Source organism: Pagrus major, chromosome 5 (genome assembly GCF_040436345.1).
Source record: "Pagrus major chromosome 5, Pma_NU_1.0".
Classification (NCBI taxonomy): domain Eukaryota; kingdom Metazoa; phylum Chordata; class Actinopteri; order Spariformes; family Sparidae; genus Pagrus; species Pagrus major.
This window is the reverse complement of record NC_133219.1, coordinates 4,521,117-4,533,725: the sequence shown is the minus strand read 5'-3', so window position 1 is coordinate 4,533,725 and position 12,609 is coordinate 4,521,117. Positions and strand designations below refer to the sequence as shown.

The following is a 12,609-nucleotide window of genomic DNA, read 5'->3' as shown; positions in this document are numbered from 1 at the left end:
TTTCTGGAAAACCCATTAGTGCATCCACTGATTGCAATTCCAAATAACTTAAGCTTGTCATAGCCATCAAATGTGCCAGACATAGATTGGACCATGGCCTCACGGTCTGTTTCTTGACCTCAGATCAACACCTTCACCATCCACCTGTTCCTCTGAGTCACAATTCCACGCAACCAACGTTTTTGATGCAACGAACTATAACCATGAGACTGACCGGAGGAGTCCAGCTGCTGCTCAGTGTGCACAATCACAATCCATATCCATGTAAAGATGAAAAGGAGGTCAGACTAAGAACTGCTATTTGTTGTCTTGTGTTAAAAGTATCTCATAATTATGACTTTATATCAGTTCTGACTTTTAATCTCATAGTTATGTTTTCCCATGGGATCTTTTTTCATTATAAAGGCCTTTACCAAGGCTTTATTATTATTATTGTTATTATTTATACGGGCTTCCATATCCTGTGACAGTGGCACTGTTATAAGCATCCTGGTGTCTTCTCTACGGTAGTTTGTTCAATATTTGAGTTTTAAGCAGCATTTAATGTTGGCCTGCATGTTGCATGTGAAGTATGTCTGTACTCACAGCAGGGCAGAGACAGAAGACAAAGACAGGGACAGGGACAGAGTGGATGTGTCTGAGGCTGAACCCATGTTACCTGCTCATTTATTTATTACACCCACAGCTTTCACAAGAAATGCACGGCATTTCCCCCCCCCTGACAACAGATAATTAGATTTAATTAACTTAATTAAGATTAAGGACTCATGTGTCCACACCTGCTTCTTTCCAATATACAACCAATATAATGAGCCTTGGTATTCATCCTGTTCTTGCCCATCCCGCACCTGTGCAGGCGGTGCGTGAGGCGGGCGCGCTGCTTCCTTGTATGGTCTCCGGTTCCTTCCTGGGAGCCTCAGCGTGATGAGGAGAGCAGAAGCAGCGCGGCTCGCTCGTCCTCCGGCAGTGCCGCTGCGCTCAGCCTGCTTCTTTCTGGAACATTCAGCTTTATCCGAACACATGAAATGAAATAACTGTGGTCGGTACCGGCTGGACTGGGAGGATTTTTCTTTCCACTTCTGGTGTTTTTTCTACCTCGCTTGTTTCCCTTGCCAATCAGTGTGTGGAATGGTCTGCGTTTTCTCTCCTGGGTCGTTTCCACTTCAGCATGGGAACTGCGGTGTCAAAAAGGAAGAACCTGAGAAGTGACGCCATATCGTCCGTGGCCGCTAAAGTTCGGTGAGTAGCTCCGTCCGGGGTGTGAGGTGGCCGGGGTCGGAGCGCTCGGAAACCGCAAGGAGGAAACCTGCGTAGCGCAGCTGACTGCTGCTTCTGCGTGTTCCTGTAGGTTAACTCAGTATTCCACACAGGCGCTTCAGATCAACTTATCTCAGGTTCTGTGATTAATGCACTTTGACGAGGGATAATAACTCTTCATGAATCCAGCTGGTAAAAGTAACATAAAACCAACTGTGGAGAATTATTATTAACCAGTTTGGGCTGTGATCTGGCATCATGACCCTGACACCATACTGTGCACAGCAGCATATAGAGACCTAATATGACTTATAAGGAGAAGCTTTGTTTTAGAGCTGAAACCATCAGCTGTTTATTGTTTGTCTCGGTTTGACATCTTTACACTGAATGTGTGTTTTGGACTGTTTTTTTAAATTATATTTACTATTTTCTGCATTTTTTTTTTTTAGACCAAGTGATTAATAAAATCAATTAATGGCCTGGTCTAAAAGATGTCAGAAAATAGTGATAAGAATTAAAAACAGTGAAACAGCCAAGTGATTAATTGATTTAATGAATCAACACAATGATCTGCATATTAAACAACAGCAAAATCAATCATTGGCTGCGGCCTTAGCAAAAAAAAAAAACAACAACTTATAATTAAGTAAAAGTGGTTTCTGGCAGTTTTACACTCAGTTTTAGACACACACCATTAAATAAAAATGAACTCAAAGTCAAAATTCCATCTGTCATATTTTGGTTGATTCAGCTTGATTTTTGTATCTCTCTGCATAATCGTCTAAACATAATCAAAACATCATTACCAGCAAAAATAAGATGAGGAAGCCGCTCCATCGTACCTGTACAGACTGCACTTCCTTTGTTTTAAAGACATAGTCATTGACCTGGACTCACTGGACTTGTGACTAAATTGTGACATTTATCTCTGATGTTATGAGTCATGCCATGAAGAGTCTTGGTGTCATGTGTGTGTTTTGTGAGTCTGAAGGCAGGATGACTAATGCTCTGTGGTGGGAGATGTGGTCTGTGTTGCCCACTGACTGACCTCGGGAGGCAGAACACAGACGAATGAAGCATTTCTGCTGTCAGAAGTAGATCTACTCGTGCACACAACGTATGACCTTTCCATCTACTTACACAGTCAGCACCACACTGCCTTATGCACACATTCTCCAGCTCAGTTTTTCTTTTTCTTCATTTTTTCATTTATCTCTTTATCGCCTCCTTCTCTGCCTCACTTGCTCTTTCACACCTCACAGTTAACTCTTAATAAATCACGACGGCTGCAGCGAGCTCCCTGAACACAAGGCAGCCTCTCTGGTACTCTCTCTGCGTTTGTTAATTTGTCGCTCCTCTATAAGTTATTTGTTCAGTAGTTGTCCTTGTTTGTAGCTGTTTGTCTATTTCAGCACAAGTACACAATGTAAAACCAGAGTCAGATTCCTTGTAAGTGTACACATACTTGGCCAGTAAAGCAGATTCTGATCTGTCTGCAGCCAAGGCAGCTGTTCTCTGATGTATTTCCTGCCCAATTATACCCCTTTCATACTGTAAAAAAACTCACTGACACCCAAGAACATCTGCCTTTTGTCTTTAATGTGAATGTGTACAGTACTCTGCAGGAGTCAAGGGTGTTTATCAGCATCGATCAGCTGTGGAAACACAAAACCTGTTGTTGCTGTGCTATGACGTGTGTTTACGTTAAGGATGCTGGCTTGTTAATACTTTTCCGTCCGATTCTGTTCAAGCAGCAGTGAGTGTGCTGTTCAGTCGGTGAAAGAGAGTTTGAAAGAGAAATAGTTCCTCCACCACTGTCAGAACATTGTTAATGACGGACAAACCAGGGCTTTGTTGCTTGGGAAAGTATTGTGGTTGGGAATAACACCAGTCCACTACAGATAGCGAGCATCTTTTCTTGTAAAATGCCTGGTGTAATCACTGACAGGTTTATTTACTGGTGGAAAATGTCTTCACAGTGGCAACCCTAGCTCGGATTAATAGTGTCTTGATCCTAGCAGATGATCTGAGTTTATCTGTTGTGCAGTGAAAGAGCTATGGCAAGGTTGTTTCCCTCTTAACAAATCCAATCCCATGATAATGGCAGTGCAGAGGAAGTGAATGTGTTTCTTTGGATCCTCATCTTCCAGCACTCACAGGAAACATCAGTACCGAAGCACTTGGCCTTATAGCTTCAGATTGAATCATATACACTACAAACACTACAGTAATGTCCAGACCGATACTTTTCATGTCAGCGATGTGACTGAAGGTAGAGCAGCTAAGCTAGATCAAGTTAAGCAATTAGAGAAAAGGATCCCTGTGCTTCTTTTTACACTGACGAGGTAGAAAAAACATCTTCATTATACTTGATGGACCATAGCCATGTAATTATGAATCCAAGAGGCAGGGAACAGTCAAGAATGAGGAGAGATAACAGCCCTGGGTAAGAGGAGAACCAGTGGAGAACTGGTCAGGTGTCCTGGTGATTGGCTTTAGCTGACGACTGTGTTGCTTTATTTCATAGTGTTGTAACATTTATCACATTCCGGGCTGTACCAAAACTAGAAACCATTATTTAATACTTGGACAGTCACTATAGTTTAATTGTCAGACCAAACTATGCTTTTGTTCATGGTGTTCTACCACAGAGTGGAGTGGGAAGTGAGAGAGAGAGGGGCCGTGTTTCCTAAATGTTGGACCACATTGAGTCATATATTTACTTTTTTTTTTGTTGCATTAGAGATGCAACAGTAAAATACAGGCATGAAATCTAGTATAAGTCCTGTGGACTCACAGGCTGTATATCTGCAGCCTGCACAATGTAATAATATGAAAAGTAGTACAACTATATGACAGCTGTCCAGACTAACTGCCAACACTGCCTCATGTGACTGGAAACAGTGTGGAGACCAGAAGCATTTTTTCTGCCATTTTTCCAAACCCCCAAAAAGATGACTTGCAAGTTGCATAAAGTCATATATTTACTTTTCAGCCCACACACTGTTCTTTAACCTTGTTTGTCCAGACTTGATATAAATGTTGATTCTTCTGAGTCCTTATTGAAAATGTTAATATATATATTTCCAAACATGTTAACTTAAAGGGGCACGATATAGTTTTGGAGAAGAAATTCAAACTTAGAATTTTAACATTTACAATATGAATGAGGTAATAATACAAACAAAATAAAATATTTTTCCATAACTGATTAAACAAGCTGTTCTTAGAGGAAAATCAGGTCCCAGAACACTATTTGAAGCCAGAAAGGTGGCAGGGTCCGCCACATAAAAACAAAGTAAAACATTCAGGATTTTCAGTCAGGAAAATGAAGAGTTTGGTTATTTAGTTTGTTTTGGCACAACAATCAGTCAATAAAGATCTTTTTCTTCTGATTAAAATGTCTTCCACAAAACTACACAGTGCACCTTTAAAGTGGCCAACTGCTAAAACCACCTAGTGGCATGGTGTGTTTTCAGTTAAAGGTGTCATCATCATCTCGCCAGCAGAGCTGAACAGCTCTACACGTGCAGGTTGTTCCACAACAAATACTGTATATGTAACAAGTTGTGCACGTACAACCCTGTCATTCACTGTGTGTGCGAGGAAAAAGGACTCCACCTGACCTACACACTCAACAAGTAATTAGGCAGAGTTACACCACAGGGACAGAAGCAGAGGGAGCAATTGTGTTCAAGTTCGGAGCTCACAAATTATTAATCTATATTAATTTAAAACCTGCAGAGTCACTTGGGATTATAACCGAGGATAATCTGTTCAACTGCACAGCAGTAGCTTTGAATAAACATTCAGCACCGGCTGCAGTAACACTGTCAGTTATCGCCTATTCCAAAAGTGTCTGGTGCCAGGCTTCACACGAGATTCATAGAAGATTGTATCAGGTCAGTAAATATGTTTGCATATATATGAGACACAAGTCAGTCATTCCTGACTGTAATGACAAGATTTTCTAATTCCTTTTACTTTCTGTGTGTTCGTTCTTCATGTATATCTCTGCAGGCAGGAAATGACGCACAGATAGAGTTGTGTGTCCAGTGGTTGTTACCAAAATGTTACAGTGACCTCATTATAACTTTTCCATTGATCAATAATGAGAAATACCTCTTCTTTAAATTGTATTACAAATAAGAATTACATTTACACTATCTTCCTATTTTAAAGCGCATATTGTAGATGGTATATACTTAATTTAAAGGCATATCATGGCCTTTGTATTTTTTCAACAATTGTTTACAACATGGAATCTAGGAATATGAAGTAATTGTTTTTCAAAAAAAAGGTTGAAATCAAACTGTAATTTTCTAAGTAAAAAAAAAAAAAAAAAAAATCCAGGTCCTCTTTTTTACCTGTAAACCCACTAAATTTAAAATGTATTAGGCTGAGCGTAAGCCATATTTGATTGTTTTCCTCTCTCATCCCTTTCCTGTTCTTTGCTAGATGAATCGCACACCAGCCAGGTGGCAAACATGAACATGCTGTGAAGAGTTTACTAAGAACACCATGCAGGATTTTGGGGTATTCATAAAGATATTCTGTCTTACATTTGTCAAATAAATCCCTCTGTTGACAACATCTGATGTTGTGTTAGCATTTAGAATTTGGGTTGCATGGTCAAGAGTCAGGCATGAATCAGGGAACTTTGTAGTTGTGCATCCTAAATGTTCTCATTAACTTGAAGTTAAACATGGAACTAATTATTGTAACTACAGTCAGGCCATCCAGTTATGTTCCATTACAGTATATGAAAAGATGGATGATGACAAAATAAATCTGCATTAAAAATGGTTTGATTTTGGTTCATTGCAACGCTGATACAGTATGAAATGTCTCGACACTACTTATTTTTTAATACACCCGGGGGTTGGGCAGGGAAAAGATAGGAAAGGTCAAAAAGGGTTATGAGCATCTTGTAAGCTTGCAGGGTGTCTTTGTCTATTACTATGCACTTAATTTTGTATTTAATGTCTTTGTTTTTAAGGGAAGTTGGGTGAAAATGTGTTTTCCTTTATGCACTGTGTCTGAAGCACTTAGTGATGGCCCGAACCGCTTCTCTGTCCCATTTATGATGAATCTTTCTAGAACAACACACCAAAACCAGGCCGTCTGCTTTGATCAACCACTCGATAGTAAACATAATGAGCACTTTAGAGATGATGTTACCTTTAATATTTCAAGAATGTTTGAGTCACTTCTGAAAGGAATTGCACAGCACAACAGTTTTCAGGCAGTAATAGTTTCCACTTTGGTGAAAATGTGATTTCATGGTCTCTTTCCACAAGTCTGTGTCAGCAGCGAGCCTTTCCTCATCACTGCACAGATTAGCTCCAGCCACGGTCCAGTGTGGCTATTAGCTATAAAACATCTGGGTCCCCTCTCTCAAACATAAACGTGTCAGAATCACTGGTGGAAAACCAGATCTGAGGCCTCGCACCAGGCTAAAGTTAAAAGGCCACTGTGCTTTTGCAGTAGTAGCTCCTACACTCCGGAACTCTCTTTCATTGAATTTATGCAATGTGGACACTGTTGAAACATTTAAAAAGCAGCTAAAGACTCATTTATTCAAACTTACTTTTGATCTTACTTTTTGTATCTGCATTTTTACATTACTATGTTTTTGCTGACTGGCTTTTTTCTTTGCTTTTTGTTCTGTTTTTCTGTTTATGTTTTTGTTTTTCTGTAATTTTTGTTGTGAAGCACTTTGTGACGTTTTGCTCTTGAAAGTTATATCACTTTCACACACTATCCCCAAGAATTACACGTAATAGTTTACTTCTAAGTGCTGTATCGTAGGTTCTAACTAACTGGAGGGGAGTTGCAGGCTTTTAAACTCTGTGTGGGAGTGTCCTTACAGGACACGTGTGAGCTCTGAGTTTCAGAGTCGTTAGGGCCATTTGTGGGTCGTTGACGAAACCGGCCTTCATGTGGGTTTTTAGTAATAGGTGAGCCCAGGTGTGAATGGTTGTTAAGCTGTCGGGGAAGGGAACTCAGTACAGCATTGTAGGTGGGTGATAAGTAATGTCCACCTCCTCTGTTCAAAGACGGTTGTTCCTGTTTGACATAGCTGGATTCTTTTACTCCTCTTTGAAACCATCTGTCTTCTCTGGCCAAGATGTTTACATTGTTGTCCTCAAAGGAATGATTTGTTTCCTTCAGATGTAAGTCTTGGCCTGAGGAATTGGCGCTCGTTTATGGTTGTTTTGTTTCCCTTTTTTCAAATCTGTGCAGTCCTGGCTGCATTGAACTGCATAAACTACATTACTCTGTTTATGCCTGGGTGTTTTGTCCTTAGGATGGACAAGTTTCTGCCTCAGTGTATGGTAGGTTTGAAGTGAACTGGGATATAAGGTTTATTAAAGATCCTCCTGAGTTTCTCAGATATTCCTGTGACATAGGGAATGACAATGTTGTTACATTTTTCCGTCTCCTCCTCTCTCTCTGCTCTGGATCTTTTAGAGGTTTTGACAAAGGTCCAGTTTGGGTAGCCACAGGTTTTAAGTGCTCTCCTGATGTGCTTCTGTTCCTTCTCTTTCCCCTCTGTCTTAGTGGGAACGGTCTCAGCCCGATGGTTTAGGGTTCTGATGACCCCCAGCGTGTGCTCCAGTGGTTGATGAGAGTAGAACAGCAAGTAGTTATCTGTGTGTGTAGGTTTTCTGTACACCTCAATGTGCTTCTGTCTTCTTCAATGTGTACTGCACAGTCCAAGAAGGGCAGACTGTCTCCTCTGACATCTTTCTGCATGAACTCAATGTTATTGTCCACAGCATTAATGTGTTCTGTGAAGGCTTCCACTTCCCTTGTTCTGATTTCGACCCAGGTGTCATCAACATACCTACACCAGTGGCTAGGAGCAGTTCCTGTGAAGGTAACCAAGGCTCTGCTCTCAACTTTTTCCATCTAGAGGTTGGCCCATAGTTTTTTGCATTTCCGACACAACTGGGCTACCTGCTTGAAGATGTGTCTTAAACCAATGACGCGCTTGTCCCAATCCCTGCAGTACTATCAAAGAATCACGCTAACAAAGTGGCTCCGCTAATTCAATTACAAACACGTTTCATTTCCTATAACTTCTTCACAATAAAACCCCTGTCATTTAAAATGTTCTATTATGAAGCAGCATTACAGGAAACGAAAGAACAAACAGGACGAGAAACTAAAGAGATTGACTTAGAAGCTACACAAGTACTGAGATCTGAACACACTGACTTTTATAAACGTCTTTCTCTCAGGTGTCCTACACATGAGTTGGGTATCGATTTGAGGGGGAGGTGCTTGTTACGGGTTGGTCACAGTTGCGAGACGTTGCCACAGGTGGAGGAGGAGGCGGGACTATCACAGTTTGGCCCTACTCCAGAGCAGGTCCATTGCCAGCGGGGCTTGGCTCAATTTGACACAGTAAAACTGGTGATGGAAAAGCAAATTAGCGCAGCTCGGTTTGATTTGGTGTGGCCAAAAGTGCTAGTGGGAAAATGGCAATAGCCTTTAATGTGTTCCTAAATAAGCATGGTGTTGCTCCCTTAAAAGGACCATAGACTTGTGTTATAGTCTGCGGGGAAGGGTTCTCTCTTGTCTGCACATTATAAGATAAGATGTACCTTTATTGATCCCCCGTAGGAGAAAGTTCCATTTAGTACTGCAGCAAAAAGGGAATGAACACTGTGAAAACAATACAATATAAAAAGTAGCAGCGTGACGTAGGAGTTGACTAAGAGAAATATAAAATATATAAAATAAAATATATACTCAAATAAATAGATCAAGTACAATAGAATAGAAATGCTATATACTTTACACTTGATGGATCTGTGTGCATATATCTGTGCAATATTCTTGTAAATATGCAATGTGCAAGAAATTCCTGGGATAAAAATACATTGAGTACACTCATACAGGCTGGTTATACATGTGCAATATGCATCAATAACTGTGACCCCAGATTCCACCGGGCTGTGGAATCTGTCATGGCTATGATGCAGTCTCCGGAGTTGATCGCGGTCATCCTAGACAATGCTAATGTTTCCACTGGCTGTGCCACAGCAGCATACAAGAAGCAGCTCTCCGCTCTCTGCACCACAAAGTCGGAAGTATTAACTATAAACACACTTAAAATGGACAAATAACGAAACGATTTAACAACGTAGCCTACTGAACAGCAGTAAAAGCACAACAATCAAGGAGAAATTATGAAATTAACACAGTCTGAACAAGTCAACATCAGGCAGGCATGATGCTCCGCTTCTGAAGCACTCCCAGAGCGCCAGGTAACAGAGACATGGCCAGTGGAATCAAGGGGTAATTGGTGTATGGTATGAGTCCCAGTGGATTAGGAAGCACCTGAGGTGGTGTGCAATCTGATGTCTGATGGTAAGAAGGAGCCCCCCAAGCGCTTTGAGGCTTGTGGCTAGATGAGTCTGTGGCTGAACAGGCTACTGAGCCGCCTCAGTTCGGCCTCTTATCAGTCACTGCCTCCACACTGTCCAGTTCCATCCCCACCACAGAGTTGGCTTTCCTGACCAGCTTATTCAGTTTGATTGTGACACAGCCGCTACTGCCATCTCCCCAGCACACCACAGCAAAGAAGATAACACTGGCCACCACAGACTGGTAGAACATCTGTAGCAGCCTAGTTCACACATTCGACGGACCTGAGCCTGCTCATAATTAACAGCCTGCTCTGTCCTTTCCTATAGAGGCATCAGTGTTGTCTGACCAGTCCAGTTTGTTGTTCAGTTGCACCCCTTGGAACTTGTGCCTACTCCCTCCCCATTTATTGCAACAGGTGTGTGGGGGCTCCTTCTGTGTTGGATGTCCACCACTAGCTCCTTGGTTTTCCTGATGTTGAGCTTTAGTTGGTTCCTGTCACGACTAGGTCTCTGTACTCCTCCTCCTTATCGCCTGTGATGCAACAATTGAGGAGTCATCTGCAGACTTCTGCTGGTGGCATCTTCCCAAGTTGAAGCAGAAGTAGATGGTACAACAGTACAGTTCCCTGGAGTGTGCCAGCGTGGCACGTTACCACGTCAGACAAGCAGCCTTGCAGCCTGACATACTGCGGCCTGTCTGTCAGGTAGTCCGTAATTCATGCCACGTCCTGGTCCACCTGCATCACTGAGAGTTTCTTAGCCAGCCACAGTGGCTAGACAGTGTCGAAAGCACTGGAGAAGACAAAGAACATGATCCTGACAGTGCTTTGCAGCTTCTCCAGTTGCGTGTAAGCTCTGAGAAGCATGTAGATAATGGCATCCTCCATGCCGATGTCAACGTGATACATGAACTGAAGGCAGTCGTGTATCAGGGGCCTGAAGTGCTGTAGAACCAGCCATACGATGGTCTTCATAACACGTGATGTCAAAGCTTCAGGCCTGAAGTTGTACCCTTTTAGAGTACAGGGGCTATGCAGGATGTCTCCTGCCAGCTGCTCTGCACACACCTTGAGCACCTTCAGGTTGATGTTGTGCAGTCCTCTAGCTTTGTTGGTCCTGGTCCTGGAGAGCTGCCGTCTCCCCTGGAGAAGGAGGACTTGAGGAGGAGAGAGGGGAGGTGGTGGTCGAGAGAGAGAGTGTGAGAGCAAGAGAGGGGGAAGTGGGAGAGGAAGGCAGTGTGTGTGTGTTTCAGCTTGCCTCTCTGGCTCTGTCAAGACACCATTGTCAATATGTGGATACGAACTTAGAAACATTTTTTCTAATAGATTATCAGTGTGTTTTCTTGCCCTTCAGTTGCTGCAAGCGGAGAAAATAGAACAGACGCAGAAACTATTTCTGCAGATCGCGAGCTGGCACTCATCTGAGCAGCCCAGTTGGTTAAAATGGGCACCGGAACAAAGCTGGCAGTGTTTTTTGGGTACTTAACAGTACTTCAGCATCCTGTGTGTCCTTAAGTCTTTATTTGAAGATGCAGGGTGCTCGGAGGATTTAGCAGAATGAGCGTTCCCGAGGTGGGTGAAAGGCCATGATCCTTGTTCCTTGTAATACTGCTTGAACCACAGTACATCAAACATAAGTAGGTTTAGATGCAGTGCACAATTGAATACAAATGTACTTTTGAAGTTCCATATACATGATAAAACAAAAGGTATATAATCATTATTAACAGCATGAATTGCAATTAAGCACTATTACAAACCAAACAGCCAAACACCACTATACACACCATGATGCGTGGCTATAGCGTTATACCATCCTTGTCACCAGTCAGAACATTGATTAACTCACCCAAATGAACTATGTGCATATTCTCAGGCCATTGTCTGTTTAAGATTTATTTATCATCCTACAACCAATGGTTGTACAACCAAAATTCAAGCTGTCTTCTCTTTGATAAAAACAAACAAAAAAATAGGGTGAACAGACTGTTTCTGGGTAGGGACCTTCTCAACTGATATCACTGATGCTTGGTAGATGGGTATCAGTGTTGTCACGATACTGGAAATTACAACTTCAGTACAATACCTTAAAAATAGTGATAGTCAATACCATGTTTGATATCACAGGGAAAATGGACATTGAGGGCATACAATTTTAGATTTCTATTGAAAGATATATATATATATATATATATATATATATATATATATATATATATATATATATATATATATATATATATCAAAGCTTGTGTACTGTGTGTTAATAACAAGAGCATCTAAGTTAATTCACCTCTGCAGAAGGGTTAGAGTTAGAGCTATGTTGGCACAGTGGTCCTGTTGGAGAGGAGAGCAGAAAAATGCAGCTGGTATGGTGTAATTGATATTGAAACCATTTCAAATATTCAGTAGTGGTATGTATCAATATTTTTATATTTTTCACAACACTAATGGGTACCATTTGATGTGGTTTTAATCACCCCCTGTCATGGGCTGTATACATGCCATGTCAAGTTGTAAGCGTTGACAAGAACTTGGCATGGAAATTTTGCAGTCTGAAGGTTCCTCAAGAAGTACAGTCGTTTCTGAACAGGTTCTCTGTGATGCTGATTGCCAGCAACCTAAAACTGTCCACCTGTTCTCCCTCAGCTCCACTGATGTAGACAGAGGTGTGTTTACATCCTTTAAAAAAAAAAACCCAAAAAAACAAAAACAAAACACTAACAATCAGCTCCTTGGTTTTATTGAAGTTGAGCAGTAGATTGTTCTCTGTGCACCAGTCTGCAATTATTTTGATTGATCCACCAATGGGGAGTGATTTCAGCATGTAGTCCTGGACTAATAGTTCTGAGCTAGGTTCATCTTCAACTTTCGCACTTTTCTCAGGCCATGATGGCCACACACTCACATGGTGATACTTGTTACAGTAGCTCTCCAGCTCCTAAGTCAGTCCTTTTGCTCTGCTATGAAAT

The 12,609-nt window shown here is 41.6% G+C and overlaps 1 protein-coding gene across 1 annotated transcript in view; it reads left to right on the top strand.

Moving 5' to 3' along the window:
- Window positions 1–1,064: 1,064 nt before the first annotated feature.
- The window catches only part of nsmfb (NMDA receptor synaptonuclear signaling and neuronal migration factor b), a 55,940-nt gene continuing 44,395 nt past the window's right edge, over window positions 1,065–12,609 (top strand). The window contains exon 1 of the mRNA XM_073466779.1: window positions 1,065–1,239. Coding sequence (XP_073322880.1) covers window positions 1,169–1,239 — 71 coding nt within the window. The 5' untranslated portion in view covers window positions 1,065–1,168. The remainder of the gene's footprint in view (window positions 1,240–12,609) is intronic.